Here is a 16349-nt window from a genome sequence, read left to right on the forward strand (position 1 = left end):
TGCAATATAATCTACTGTTATGATATTCTAGTATTTTTCCATAGTGTAATTTAACTTGCATGCTAAAGATCCTATGTTCAATCCCAGGCAATTCGAAGTTGTTCTAAGAACTGCATTGCTATAATAGCAGTGGGCACACAAGTGCAATTAAACAAGTCTAATCCGACAATGCATACATGCACACAGTGCTATACTGAGGCATACAGAAAAACAGCTTTTATTTCTAGGTATATACATATATGTTTTACCATTTTACATGAACAGCTGTTTTTGTGTTATAAAAAATATCACTATACACAGAAGATGTAAAGAGCAAAATTATAGAGGCTACACTGCAAGATGCAAACCTCTCATCAGCGGCAAGAATCGAAAGGGCAGATTAGAATTAGTCTAAAAATACAGTGCTCAGCCGGAAGAGTTCTAGAGCAGTTTTATTGACAGATGAGATCAAAATAAACCTTTGGATGAAATTATTATGCACGCACATCCAAACAGGTGCTGGGTAACAAAAAATAAAGCATGAAGAAAAAGCCTGCACACAGAACTAGTTTCACTATTTACTAGTAGACAGACCACGTTTCAATTCAAACTGGATCTTTGTTGGGTCAATACAGTAAACTTCTTCCACATATAAATATTACATCACATGCAACTTCACGAGGGCCCACAACTTTACTTACCTTAAACACGACATACATGTAGACATTGGCACGATAAAAATAACAGTCAAGAATACGTCTCACAAAAGGCAACATTTTCAGACCAGAGAGGTATATTCAGGTATATCATAACCAGTCAGTCTCATAAGTAGACAAGTCTAGTCAAAAATAACTATTCTGTATAAAAGTCAAAGGTGCACCCATTAGTTTAAAAAATGACAGAATAAAATCTTGATTAAGATCTTGTTGTGTCAGTGTGTTCAGTTTATGTATCAACAATAATCCCCATTTGAGGATGATAATATACACACTGATAATATTTCACCTGTTAAATCCCCACATATCTCAAAGAACTAAGAATAGTGTTGTGCTCCTGAATATGCATGGCCACCAGGGTCCTTTCATCCATGCTCCTGTGTTCTGCTATACGAGTTTTGATTGCCCAGGTGGGCTTGACTACATACGCTTCTCAAAGGGACACTATCTGATAAACAACGTTTTTAGTGGAACAGGTAGTAGTGTCCCTGTGGAGCGTTCCCTGTGGAGGGGAGGCTGAATGGTGTCCATCTTGCTGTGAAGTTGCACTGGGTGCACCGCCCGAACCTATTAATTACCCTTTCAGATGTCATCCGAAAAAGTATGGGGTTTCGCAGGGATCAAGTCAGATCTAAAAACCAATTGCCTAATATTGGGAGGCCTTTATTTGAGGAGGATCAGAGAATATATGTGGGAGGTGGGGGTCCGTGGACACAATGAGCCAGTGTTTAAGAAATTCTTCTAACTCTTTACCCAGAGGGGAATATTGGAGTAAGAATAGAAAGACACCTGGCTACAGGAAATATTTGGGAGCTGTGATTTCTGCCAAAGGAGGCGATACTAAGCACTTTTAGGCTTACTATGTTTTCCTCTTGTGTGATTAGGGCAGTGGTGTCAAACTGGTTCCATTGAGGGCAAAGTGTAAGCTGATTTCCTTTTCTACTAAGCACAGCACCTATACACCTATAACTGTGTCACTATACAGTGGATAATCAACCAGGGAAGGAGAGCTAATAAGTGGAATCAGCTTGTGTAGTGCTTGGTTGAAATGAACACCTGCATACCCTTGACCCTAGATGGCACACTCCTGTAGACTACAGGAAGCACAAGGCCGATTTCACACCACCACATGAGAGGAAAGCTTCTCGTCAAAAAGAGAAGGCCCCATTGACAACAGACCTCCTCGGCCTCCTTCAGTATTCCCCACTGAATAAAGACTTTAAAAACATTATTTAAAAATCCTGTCAGTCAGTGCTTAGTATCACCTCCTTTGGCAGAACAATCAAAGCTGCCAAATGTTTCTGTTAGCCAGCTAACAGCCTTTCTATTCTTGCTTTAGGAATTTTTCCCTCACTCTTCCTTGCAGAACCCTTCTAGTCCAGAAATATTCTTAAAATAGGTCTTGCATGCACTGCATGTTTGGAATCTCCCCACAAATTTTCAGTTTTATTGAAAAATCATTTTCATTTAAGTAGTTTGTGGTTGATTTTGAGGTATAGTTTGGATCATTGTATTGTTGAAATATCAAACTCCTTTTCAGCTTCAATTTCTTAACTGACTCCAGGACATTAACTTCCAGGATTTGTTGTTGTTTAGTTAAATCCACTCTTCCTTCCACCTGCACAACATTTCCTGAGCCACTGGCTGCCACACAACCACAAACCATAATAGATCCACCCCCATGCTTAACAGTTGGCAAGGTGTTCTTTTGTTCAAATGCTTGCCCTGTTTTTCTCCTAAAAGGTATCCTTGGTAGTTGTGGTCAAAGCGTTAATTATTGTTGCAACAGTCCACAGCACTTGGTTCCAAAAAGTCTCAGGCTTATCTAAGTGTTGTATTGTATGTCAGACTTTTGTGAAAGGACTTTTTTTTTTTTAGGAAAGGTTTCCTAAGTTCTGACAACTCTCGTGCAGATCATTCATGTGTAAGCAATGCTGCACAGTGCACCTACTACTCTGGTGTCAGATTAACTTTTCCACAGGTCCCTTGTAGTGATATGTGGGTTTTGATTTGCAAACATGATTAGTCTATGCGCAGTACTAACCGAACTTTTTTCTCAGTCTTTCTGATCTTGCCTTGACTTCAACAGTTCCACTTAGTTTCAATTTCTTGATCATGTTTCTGACAGTGGAAATTCCAAGCTGGAAGCATTCTGATAACTTCATTTTAGCTTTTTCTGCGTTATAAGAGATAGTTATCTTTATTATCAAGTCCTCAGTCAGCTGCTTAGTGCAACCCATGCTTGTTGAGTGAGCACAACACTCTAGGGATTAGAAGAGTCTGAATATTTATTAAATTAAATATTGCAAGCTTTTAAGTAAGGTCATCGATACTACAAATAGCGCAACGTTGTACGATTATCTAGTCACGGCATTCTTCACAAATTGTTGCTTGAATTACTCACATACGTTTGTCCAAAACTGGGTAACTGTTAATTAGCTGCATTTACTATCGCTTACCACTTGGGAGCGCCGTTTCTTCAAAAAAGCTAAGGACGTTTTCGAATCCCTATTTTGGTACTGACAATACTGAATGTGTGCGCTATCTGGTGATGTCATGACCCCGCCTCCCGCCACACCGTCTGCGGCGCACTTGACAGAGCAACCACTGCTCGCTCGCATCACTCTCTGTGCAAGCGGGCGGTCCCCACACATGGTAACCAGGGAAACGTTAATAGAATTCTGCCTCTTAAGAAGTACTACAAAACGTGTATAGTTTTTTTCTTGGCTGTTTTAATAAAGTGATACTTCCAAAAATGTTCCAGTTTAGAAGAACCTTTGAAAACGAAAAGCTTCAGCTGCAGGAGCTGAATGAGAGACTAGGTCAGTACTTGTCCAGAGTGAATCAGTTGGAGCAAGAAAATGCGTTCCTTGCAAAGGAGATCAACGTCGTTCGACAGGAAAAGACGGTGGAATGGGAAAACCAGCATATGGTGGAACTGCGTGAACTCAGGAGAATGGTGAACCAGTTGGCCTTTGAGAAGTCCAGAGCGGAGATGGAACGGGAGAAGCTGTGGCGCGAGCTCCAGATGGTCCAAGAAATGTGTAATAATGAATCAGGGGAGTGCAGAAACATCGAGGTGGAGGTAAAAGGTTGTGAGAAGCACCTGCACCAAACCCTAAGGACGAACCAAGCCTTGGAGGAGCGGCTCTTCCAGCTTGAGAACGAATGCAAGAGCCTGGAAGATGCCCAACGGCAAGAAATTGTCCATGTCAGAAATCAAGTCTATTCCAGGGCAATGCCCGTCTTCGCCCGTCAAAATTACCAGGCTCCTAGAGCACTCACCACGGAGGAAATCGAGGAATACGCGCAAACCCTGTCCGACAGTTGGACGGAGAGTTTTGAGATGTACCAGAGGAAAATCGAGGACTTGGAAGAGTCCATCAGAGCAGACGAGGCGAAGTTAGAGGATCTCCACCGGCAAAACATGCAGTACGCCGCAGAGCTGAAGAAACTTAATTTGGAAGCTGAGAAACAAAACCAGTTGCATGCACACCTCGAGGAGCAAATTATGAACATGCAAGATAGTTGCCATATGGAGCTAAATCAGTATCAGGTAAGTGTGTATTCTACCCCATCGCTTCGTCTGCTTAAAACCAATGAAACGTGCTGCGCACCCTCGAAATAGCTTTGTAGCGGTTACCACCTTTTGTCTTAAATAAGAAGATTTGATATTTGTATTGCTCTGGTGTCATTCTTTCGTGAAAATCAAGATACTTATTAATATAGTATACATATGCAGCAGTTCCCACACACAGGACACTGCCCAGCTCTTTCAGCGCCACACCCACTGTCTGAAGCTGTTCGAGCCGAATGTTTCCGCATGACGTAACCTACAGTGCACTACTCAGTTTTCCGCTTCCTGCGTTCTATTTATTTCTGTTGCTAGAATGTTACACTTTATGGAATATCCCATAGAACGGAAGGTTATATCCAAGCATTTTCACTGATAGAATATCGAGAGCACGTTTTCTAATATTCCTTTTAATAAGGATTGTCCAATCTTATTTGAAAAAGGGCTGATGTGGGTGCAGGTTTTTTGTTTTAACTCAGCACTGCCACACCTGATTCAACTAATTAACTAATCATGGTCTTCAATCAAGGCCTTAAGTAGAATCGGTTGTCTTCATAATGGATTAAAGTAAAACCCTGCAGCCACTCGGGCCCTTTTCCGATAAGAACGGACGCCCATGCTGTAAATGTTTATGTCTTTTTTATGGTTCACGCATTAATTATGTATACTTAGTAAATGCGTGCTTTTTAAAAACATTTTTAAAACTCGCAAAGCTTATATTTAGTTTTTCAAAAAAAAATTGGCAGTTGGAATGACAGGTATGTCATTCGCCGAGTTATCCTGACAGGTTATGCCCCATACCCATACAGGAACGAGAGTTTGGCACTTTTCAAGGTTTCCTACAGAAATGACCACAGACTCTCAGCCATTAAGAACTAATGTACCTTCTGACCTCACGTACACACACAGTATTCAGATACAACTTCACACGTCCCCACAATAAAGTCTTAGTTGGGGTTTTCCCCTCCTTTTCTCCTTTTTCCTGCCAATTACATCACAAATTCTCCAGTACCACAATGAATAAGTCTCTCCATTGGACATTTAGCTACATCTCCCAAAAACAACATCTGATCTTGAAAGTAGGCAATTACACGATACACGGATGCACAGGCAAAATGGACATATAAGGAAGTGCACGTCATGCTATTATAGCCAGTAGCTAGCTAACTAATAATTTCCAAAAATTGAACTATTGCTTTTACAGCTGTATAATCTTTTTGGGAAATTAATTAATATTTCTGAAATGCATTCTCCACATAATGTTGTTTGATGACTAGGGATGGGTGATTCATAAACTTTGAACGGCCACATTCTCTTCAGATAGTAAGATGAAAAAACACAGGGTCAGGTTACATGAAATAATTTAGAAAACATTGGGTAGCATAGTTTCGGAATACAGCTTGTTTAATTTGTGTGCGCTAAAATAGCCAATATTGTTTGTTGTCATTTAGCCTCATTTTGATATCAATACTTTTAATTGGAGGCCTAGATTTTGCAGGTTTTAATTAATGACTTGTAGACAGCGCTTTGTATTCATGAGTAACTTGGCATTTTTGTATGTTGAAAATATATTTTTGTTGAGATTGATTCATATAAATTTAGAAGCTGTTTGTGGGCAGCATGCAGTGTGGCATATTGAGCAGCTATTCACAGTAAGAAGTATCCTAGAATGGGAAGGGGGGCGGAGTTCCCACTTCTACCTAATGACGACAAGCCAGTATTACTTTTATCAGGAAATACTTATTTTCAGACCATAATTGCCTCTGAGGCCTCTAGCATTTGGCTCTGTTGCTGAACATGTCTCTTTTGGTATAAGCTGCTCAGCTGCCCAGCTACCCAAGAGTGTAGCAGCTCTATGGCACGTCCTCAGTTTTCCCTGATTAGTCATGAAATATCACACCCATGATATCCCCCCTGTGGAAGAGGCAGACAGGCTGCATGTCCCTTCAAGCAGGCCTTGGATAAGCCCCATAGAAGCTGTCAGATAGGATAGGCCTGCACGTAACTGCACAAGCTTCTTAAAACGCTTTACTGGGATCGTCCACAAATCCTTATGACCTTTGTCCATAGGGGGCGAATAGACATTCAGCATGTCTATGAAGTTCTTCTACCAGATTGGCCACACCTCTGATTTTCAAGAGTGATTTATGTTGCCAGAAATCATTTATTAATTTCCTGGCACTCTTTGGGAAGTTTCTAGGGATGTTGTGTAAGGTAAACGTAATTCAGCTCTGGTCTGGAACACTACGCCATTCTGTGCTTCATCACTGTGAACAGAACCAGGCTAATGATGGTTTGACGCTAATCCGGTTAGCTACTAGCTGTTGTTGGTGTGGTTCCTTAGTCCTTTCATTAACTCCACAGTGGGGAGTTGATCCCTGTCCAAGTAAATGAGCAAATGTTTAGCTCCTTGTAATCAAGAGCATCAGGAACTTCCCTGTGTACAGACATCACAGGTCAGAGTTCATTGCTAACAATGCAGTCACCTCAACAGAACATTTACAGTTTGGCCAACTCAGCTCGATCCCTAAATTCAGTTGTGTTGCTGGTCAAATCATTTATTTTTGTTTTTCTTGGTATATCTAACTAATAAGGGTGACATAAGTGCATAACGTGATGTAGATAATTTACAATATACAATGCTTACGCAGTATTATTAGTATTATCAGTATGATTATCCTTATGACATATACTGTATGAAATTCTAAATATGTTTGGTAGGTTAACATCTTTGAAAATTGAATCAATGGACACAACCTGAGTCAGTTAGTATTTGTATTCAGGCCTGTGCTGTGACCCAGGTCAATTGGAGCCAGTCAAGCTTCATTTCTGCCCAGGAGAGGTTTAGCAGGTGAGACAGTGAATTCCCCACACAGCTACAACACATTACAGCAGCTGAGGCAGAGCAACACAGTTTCATCTCCTCTAATGTTGTTTACCACGTCCGGCTCACATTCAATTTACCAGAGTGGTAAGCAAGACCTTTCCTGATCCAAGAAGGGCTCTCAGCCAACCAGCAATCTTCCTTCTGCTAACAAGCTACGACAAAAAATGTGGGGGGGGGAGGGGGTGGAGTCCCAAGGGAACAGAAGAGTAGCACATCCAGACACACAATGCAGTACAGTGCAGTATCGCAGCACTGAGTTGGTCGTTGATTGATTTCCTTGGAAAGGTCAGCGATTCTCTAAAGAGCTATTTACTGCAAGTCAGTACTGTGGAACTGTGAGTCTTAAGCGTGCAATAGCAACCATACGTGCCACTGTTGCCCTGGCTTGTGACCAAGTTAAGCTTGGCCAGGCTTTTAAACTCCCAACGCAGGATAGCCAGATCCCTGCTGTGGAAACATGGTGCTGGTGGTCCAGTGGTGGATAGCTTTCTATCTGCACCAAGAAGAAAAATAATACAGTGCACTGATGGGGACATTGTGCTCTCTTTGACATTGTCTTTTGGCTGAGACATTAAATGAAGGTCCTGGGATTATGAAAGATTCCTGGACACTTATTGCAGAGTAGGAGAGTACCCTTTTATGTCCTGACTGAATGGCACTCTAATTGTCTTCTGTTTTAACCTGAATCGATTCCAACCTCTCAACTTCAATAAATGTGATGTGCAACTGATGCAAAATGGCTGTCTTTCATTGCTAGTGTGAGGGCTACGTGTGTATATTTATGCTAGTCACACCTCAATCATCATCATTATCATAGAATATCATTGTTTGAATCAATTCTGTATGAAGATCTGAAACTAGGGGGATAGATACTTTATTGTCCTTGACTTGACCAGCTGTCCCACCTTCAGCAAATGCAGAAAAAATGACAATGATCTCTGACTGACATGAAGCAACATGCCAAAAAATGGGGCTGGAATCTAGTTGCATTCACAGTTTAAAGTGTTTATTGCAAAATGAGAATGTTTGACGGCAGCATTGCCCCTTGGTACTGTGTTGTGGAGTGGGACGGAAGCAGGTGCAGGGAAGGCCATGCCCTTAAGCTAATGCCTCTCTGCCTCCAGATGATTACTGGAGCTGGAGGAAGACTGCATGCTGCTGGCCAGTAGCGTCTCACAGGCTGAATGGGTCAACATGACCTCATATCTCATTTATCGTAATGCTATTCAGTATTGCAAGCCAGTAAGGATGAGATGAGCCACAAAGCTTCAATGTCACAATATCATGTAATGTCCTAATCCTTACATTGTGATAAATATTTAAGTTGGTGACATGAGGTGTGATGTGTGAAGAGATAAATTTTATAGAGATAAATGTTTGATGCTTATGCAGTATTTTTATGCAATATGCCCATTACATGATAAACTGCAAATGGTAGAAAAATATAATTATATGATAATACATATAGTTCTGTCAAAGAAATATGTTAGAGATTTATAAAGTAGAGGTTCCTGCAACCTACTGGACAAGGCTCCCTTGAAAAAAAGATTTAAATCTCAGTTTATAGATTTAATTCAAACACACTGACCTAGAGCACAATATATTTATTTTATTTTATTCATCCCATTTCATCCAAGTGAGTCTCTCTGAGATTTAAGTCTGTATGCTTTCACTTGGGTCAGTTTGCTTTTCCATTCTTGCCTGCACTGTGACTCAGTCCAAATCAATCCAACTTTCCCCTAGTAGTGGCTACAGCAGTAACGGCCACGCCATAAACACCCCGCCCTGCCTTTCTCCTCCCCCTAGGTGATGATGGAGGAGCTGGAGGAAGAGCGGCAGGCCCTGGTCACTGACATTGCTGAGAAACTGAGAGATCACCAGGAGCTGATGCAGGTGAAGACGGGGCTCAGTCTGGAGGTGGCTGCCTACAGGTGAGAGATCCATCCTGTCACCTGCTTACAGATAAGAGATCCTCTCATGAAATCCAATTGGCAGCTCAATGAGATCTCTAGCTGTTGCTCTTTGTTAGGGCTGGAGTGAAAGCCTGCACGATGATAGATCTCCAGGAACAGGGTTGTGCAGCCTTCATCTACGGCAGAAGTACATATCCAGCTCACACCCGAGCAGCTGCTGTTGTACCATCTTTCACTCCTCTCTGACACGCTCCACTGGGTAGCTGCCAATGAAAACCATTATTGCCATGTGTTTTGATACTTAAGAGCATTTCTGTCTGTATGTCCTTTAGTCTGAAGTCAGAAATGTCCTACCAACAAGAGCTGCGATTTCATCATTCTACGTTGTTTGGTCCATGTACTATGTGTCAATTATGAAATGATTTATGTGTGATGTATTATAGCAATGTTATCTTGGCTGTTTGCCCAGAACTAGAGATTTACTAGAAAACGATTAGACTTTGAAACAAAAAGCCAGTAGTTAAGCCATCTTTTGTTTGCTCATTTTTAAATGTTTATAGCATTGCTGTATTTGCCCTAATACATACATGTGACATCACCAAATCATGGTCAGCAGGCTAATTATTGTTTTGAATGAATCTGAAGGTGTATTGCAGTGTGATTTGGTGATACTCAGGCACCATTGTTTATTTAAACGCAAGGTCTTGTTTTGTAACTGCCGGTTGGTGGTCTAGGAACAAGCAGTACTATGTAATCTACTATACACTAATTAATTTTATTTGCCAGCGCATATCAATCTTCCTCCCTCTAATGCAATATTTAACACAAACATCTATTAACTCTTATAATCCAAATTAAATGAATTAGCCTGTGGTAAAAGAGGGAGAACTTTCAGTCACCCCAAAGTACTGCCCAATTCATTTAAAAATTACTTACCATTGCCTAAAATTGAATGTTTGCACCAAATACTTATTGTACTATCAAATGGACACACTTGTGTATAAATGTGTATAACAGACTGCCTGATATAATTAGCACGTATTATGTGATAATTATTTGTGTGTGAATGTTGTTTGTCTGTGCTCAAGTGTTTTTAAGAATTTTTAAGTATGTTTATTAATTAGGAATGTTACTCCATGCAATTACCTGCATGTACTGCACTATGGTAGCAGTAAATTCTGAAAAGTGATTCTTCATGTCAAACATCTGCATATGAATCAAGATGAGTAGTAAAAGCACATTTCAATATTGGCACCTACTGCATAATGGATTACTCTAGATAATACACCAGCAGACAATGATGTAATTAATGAGCTGGACAAGTTGGTCTATAGGTGGTTTGTATTCTCAGTGCTGGATTCTGGCCAGAGCACTGTACACCCCAGCCCATCTAGTCAGTAAAGCTGTGTGGGTCTTGGAATGTTGGAATGTTTTTTATGATGTCACACATCACTGTGGTAACAGAACATCCTTTGCCGCTACTCCTTGGCAGGAGTGCTTGAGTATTCCACTGGGCATTGAGTGCCCGAACACTGACTCCTTTGTAGACTAGAATGGACCCAATCAAGACACAGAAAAATCTGTCCTAAAAATATCACTTAATGTATTTTTAACTTGGAAGGTTTAGCAACAGGTTGACAAATTGTCTGCATCATTCAGTATATTCAATTTTGTTTCTGAGGGGATACACTTCAAATTATTGTCATTCTTGATTGGCAGATTCATTAATGACTGATCTTTATTTTATTTAAAAACCAGGAATAACCTTTTGTGTGATAAACTTTTAATGAAAATGGTTCATGTTTGTGTTACATGAATGAAGGCGCAATCCAAGGAAATTAATTTAGTTGTTGACAGATGAGGTGCTGCTTCTTAATTGTGCTAGTCAGTTGTGTCTGAAGCACTTTTGCTAAGCAGTGGAGAGGAAGATACAATTAACTTTCACTCATGTTACGGCACTTTATTTAAGTATACTGTACGTTCAACAAAGTAATATATTACAACCATTGCCGTGCACCAATGATGAAATGAAGTACAACATAAACTGTGCATGTGCAAAACATTAGGGGAGAGGACAATGTGCTGTGCCTGCTAGAAATATGAAATGTAACAGTTGCGAAGAGAGAAATAATCCTTCACTAACCTGTTAGTGATGGGAGAATGTTTCATTAAACCAAATAAGATGAAACACGCTGTAATCATTGCTATTTTAATTTGTTAGTGCAAATATTGTTACATTTAAAACAATCTTTTATTTGCTGGTGTTCTAGTCTTATATCTCTGACCTGCTTTTCAAAGGCCCTTTGTAATATGGCCATTCTCCTTACCACTGTGGTTCAGATATTGATTTTCTGAAATTATGTAAAAATCACCAGTTATTACACATCTGGCCTGAGGAAAAAACCCACATCTTGTTTTTGCTTTTTGATGTGAAACCATTGCCTCATCTTTTTTTCCAGGGCATTATTGGAAGGAGAAAGCAAAGACGTGTTGGTCTGGACAGATCAGCATTCCAGAGGAGCATCCAGGAGAATAGGTAGTAAGATTACACACAACTTCAACTATATTGGGATGGCAATATCTACAATTCAGCTGTTACACTTTTTAAAAACATTAAATGACTACACTATGTTTGAACAATTGCTTGAATTGCAGATTATTTCCACTATAAATAATTGGCATGACACTTTCATGTGACCCATAAAGTTTGAATGACTACATTCTCTTCAGAAGGTAAAATGAAAAAGTAACATGAAATAATTATACTGGGTTGTGTTGCTTTGGAATAGAACTCGTTTAATTTGAGTGAGCTAAGATAGCCAATATTGCTTGTTGTTACTTGGCCTCATTTTAATATAAATTATTTTAATGGCAGGCCTAGATTTAGCAAGTTTCAATTAATGACTGATAGACATTCCCTTTGTATTTCTGAGTAACTTTTTCTTTTGAAAACATGTTTTCGGTCGAATCGTGACCATGCCAATGCTAATTGTGGCCTGACACATTCACCAGTAATCTTTTTAATGAAGAAAAAATACAGCTTTAGAACATGGTGCTAATGTGGCTGTTGGGTGACTTGTCCAGTTAATGCACTGTTTCAGTGCACGGTATGGTAGCAAGTCCAAACTGCTCAATGTATAATTAGCAGTTGCATCACCCACAGGAAGGGATTCCGTTGGTTGGTATGGCCATGTCTCATAGCTCACAAGTGAGCTTTGCTAGTCAGTTGGGCACCATCAGTCTGCTTGCTGCAAGCTTAGCTTGGGGACAGTGGTGTGAAAAGAAGCAGTGGCTTAACATTGCATGTTTTTAGGAGAGCATGTGCATATTGATCACTCTCAAATAGATAGCAGAGGTTGCAGCAATGAGCATGGCTGGTGAGTACAATTGAGCATTCCAAAATGGAGAAAATATTTCTTATTTAATTAATATTACAAGTAATATACCCTACCTTTTCTCAGATGTTCAGGCACCAGCACCCTCCTACTATCTGAAAGGGTCAGCAGTGAACTGGCAAGATATAAAAAGGCATCCTGCCAGAAGCACAGCTTTGAACACCCAGTACATGGAGCCAGCATCAAGCCTTAGAACTTCATCTCCATCAAGCCAGCTAAGATCTAATATCACGAGCAGCACCTCACGGAGAGATCACCGAAGTCCTCTGGCTAGAAGAGACATGCTGTCCTTTACCGTTGCTTCAAGACACCAAGCCGCCACCAGTTCTGCAGCACCTGGAGCTGAGGAAAGGGGCATTGGCATCCAAAAGAAAACTACAGTTCATGAGACGACGGTGAGAAGCAAGGAAGCCTCCCAGAGTATGGCCAAAGATTTGGCACATGATCGGCAGGCTGGTGCTTCAGACAGATCCAGGGTGGGTTCCTTGCAAAGGTCACCGGGAGTGAAATCAAACATAGAGGAGGCTGGCAGAAAGTCAGTAAAGGTGGTGTCACCTCCAATGATGAGCCTGGTCAGTGATGCAGTGACGAAGGATGACAACAGGAAGGTCCAGGATGTTAAAGTCGTCAAGGTGAAGGAAACGGAACTCAAAGCAGAAAGCACCCCGAGCAAAGTTACAGCAAGTCACAGCAGTGGAGAGGTTGGGGGCTCTCAAAACCTCACAGCAGGAACATGGGACGATCATGATGGGAAGCAGCAAGAAGGTGGTGGCATTGTCTACAAGTCACAGACAAGAACTAAATGGAATTTGGATGAGGAAGACACAGGGGAGGAGATGTTCCCGGAGGAGCAGAAGGTGTTACACTCAATCTCCATGGAAGATATAATTGAGACAGTGGTGAAGCCTGTGGGCCTGGACACCAAACTAATGTCATCTCCGGACTCCAAGGTCACGTACCACGTGGAGAAGATGGAGGAGGAGGATGGGACCACTAAGACCAAAATCATATTGCAGTCAAAGGTGGAGGAAGAACTAGACATGTCAGATGAATCTGCACTGGGGGAGCTCCTCAGCCATGGAGGGAAGACAGTCACCCTTCAGGATATCAGGGGAACCCCAACAGGTGATATGATTGAAAACCTGCTCAGCCTGGGGCTCCAGGATGGGGGTGCCACCCTGGAAAACAAGTCAATCAATGTGGAGATAATTGAAGAGCCAGCAGAGGACCGCAGTGATGAGGAGACTGAAGAGAAGCCAGCACCTAAACCTTTCCAGCCTTCCTCCATGCACTTCCAGATACAAGAGCTGGAAGATGATCCTGAATCTTCCCAGCTCACAGAGAGAAGTACCAAGACAACAAAGGCCTCCGTAGCCGCTGGAGGCTACCTGAAGGCTGAATTGGCAGCATTTCCAGAAGGTACTGGAGGCTCTTCGTACTACACCCAGATCCAAGGGACAGAGTACGTAGTCTCCACCCCTGAAGAATATGCATCAGAGCCTGAGGAAGGAGGTGACTTCCCATCCTATGAACAATATGGAAGAGAGGATGACTGGTCAGATGAGAGGTACTATCAAAAGGACGCCCAGGACGTTCAGCAAGCAGTCAGCTCCAGACGGGGATACACAGTGAGGGTCGTGGAAGAAGAGGAAGACACTCCATGGATTGGCATTGAGGGACAGGGAGGCAGCTACACCAAGGAATTGGTGACCAAGGTCAGCAAAACAGAGAAGCATATCACGCTAGGGCCCTCTGATAAGTCGTTCAGTTTCCAGATGGATGCCGGTGAGGTTGCCACGGCAGCCACGGCAGCAACGGCAACCGATGGGAATCAGCAGGCCTAAAATGCTTTGGTCTGCAAGCATGGTGATGTGAAGGACCCAATGACTGATGGAGATATGGGTAAGGGTATGTAACAGCTGCAAGCTAGGGTTGGGGGTTCAATTCCATTTTCAAATTCAGTCAGTTTGGAAAAGGAAATTGAATTGTTTATTCATTAACTAACTGAAATAGAAGTTCCCCCCCTGCACTTCTGGATGAAAGATAGTGATTGGGAAGCAACTACAAGGGAGGAGTGCTGAACGGCGGTGAAGATCAGGAAGATGGTATGAGAAAGTGTGAAAAGCAGCTCTAAGAAGGTGTGGAATTTGACCCTACAAACAGACTCCTCTTTGAAATCACTCATGAAAAGATGTAGAATACCTTTATGTACAATTTTGATCTCTGCAATCATGGTGCGCAATTAGTGTTTAATTGTGCTCTCCCCACTTCTCCACCCCAACCACCCCCCAATTAAAAAATTACAGCAAAGGCACTACATTTCCTCCATGTTCATTTATGTGCAACAACCGGTAACAGAGATCATCATTATGGAGCTGTTAATGGTTTGATCAAAGATTCCAAAATCCATGTGTTTGTTAGCTGAACAAAAATCTTTTGTGTGAAAATGATACATTACATTACAGGCATTTAGCAGACTCTCTTATCCACAGTGACTTACATAGCATTTTACATTGTATCCAGTTATACAGCTCGATATATACTGAAGCAATGCAGGTTAAATACCTTGCTCAAGGGTACAATGGCAGTGTCCTACTGGGGAATCGAACCCGTGACAAGACCAACTCCTTACCCATTATGCCACACTGATTCAGATAGAGCAGTGCGCATTTTTGCAATGAATTTTTATTTTTGTTTTGTTTGAACAGCATATATCTGTTTTATTGCACTTTCGAATGAGTTTTTCAAAGGAGCACTTTGTTTCTTGCTGTGAGGCATTATGTTCTCTTTAACTATATTTTTGTACTTGCATAACTTTAGTCTCTCACTGCTAAAAAACTAAGTCTGAACAGGTATTGAAGCTAAATGAGCTCTTATGACTAACTTGTAATAGATTGATTTATGGTTTCTATATGCGTAAAGTCTATTCTTATTGTAACAGGCTATTTGCTTATGTATTAACTTACATATCAAATGACACATAATAAAAAGCAATTGACATTTTACTTGTACAAGGGACTAACATATTAACAGTTGTTGTGAGAAATGTAAAAATATTGAACAATATTATATCCAGCCTATATACAGATATATATAAACTGGTCTTATTTTTGCCCATTTTGGAAGGGAAATGCCATTTCACCGATGCACATTGATGCAAAATTTAAGCAGATAGTTAAATATCTTATCTGGTGGAGATTGGTTGAGAAATAAAAGGTGGCATGTAAAAATCTACTTTGATGCAATACATGCAACGTGCAACTATTCAATGTATGGCTGAATTGTGAGAGTGTTTCAGTAGAGTTTGCTTTACTCATGATTAGCTTTTCATCCATAAGAACAAAACATAATCAAAACATAGTATGGGAAAGAAACTAAAGTACTTTTATTTGCTCCAGCTTTGCATTTTGTCCATTGTACTGGATGAAACAAATCAATTCAATAAAACCTTTGATTCAGCGTGAGTCTTGTGTCATGCTTAAAAGCATCTTGATTCATTTTTTTTTTTTTTTTTGCATTTAGATAAAACAACCTGAGCAATGAGATGACAATATTCTGCAACATTCAACTGTCAGGCTTTGAATTATTAATGGAATTACTATTCCAACAATACCCCTTAATTATATCAATCAAAGTTATTTTGTGTGGTGGAAAGAAAGCACTGTTTATGAAGTCTCACTCTCCCATAACTAATGGAAAGGTTTCCCAACACATGAAAACATAAAACGAAAAAGGGATGTTTTCATTGCGGAAAAAATCAGCAAAAACAACCTGCTTCACTTCTGATCAGAAAACGGTTTAAATCAGCTTAACATTGAATGCATTCATTTTGAGAGAGTTGCTTTCACTCTGGACATATAAACACAGGGTTTTTAAAGGATTTTT

At 40.7% G+C, this 16349-nt stretch overlaps 1 protein-coding gene across 1 annotated transcript; it reads left to right on the forward strand.

The window, feature by feature from the left end:
- The first annotated feature begins 3260 nt into the window (after window positions 1–3260).
- On the forward strand, window positions 3261–15928 carry LOC135254962 (synemin-like). The gene is made up of 4 exons (XM_064335596.1): window positions 3261–4251; window positions 8963–9087; window positions 11529–11605; window positions 12531–15928. The coding sequence occupies exons 1-4, from the start codon at window positions 3451–3453 to the stop codon at window positions 14306–14308; spliced, it is 2781 nt and encodes a 926-aa protein (XP_064191666.1). The 5' UTR covers window positions 3261–3450; the 3' UTR covers window positions 14309–15928.
- Window positions 15929–16349: the final 421 nt, after the last annotated feature.

The sequence above is a fragment of the Anguilla rostrata genome, chromosome 5 (genome assembly GCF_018555375.3).
Source record: "Anguilla rostrata isolate EN2019 chromosome 5, ASM1855537v3, whole genome shotgun sequence".
NCBI lineage: Eukaryota > Metazoa > Chordata > Actinopteri > Anguilliformes > Anguillidae > Anguilla > Anguilla rostrata.

Bases quoted from the DNA above. Each gene is read 5' to 3' on its own strand.
- LOC135254962 (XM_064335596.1), top strand. From the start codon at position 3,451: ATGTTCCAGTTTAGAAGAACCTTTGAAAACGAAAAGCTTCAGCTGCAG. The intron at 9,088-11,528 runs GTGAGAGATCCA...CTTTTTTTCCAG, and splicing joins CTGGAGGTGGCTGCCTACAG to GGCATTATTGGAAGGAGAAA. The intron at 11,606-12,530 runs GTAGTAAGATTA...ACCTTTTCTCAG, and splicing joins AGGAGCATCCAGGAGAATAG to ATGTTCAGGCACCAGCACCC.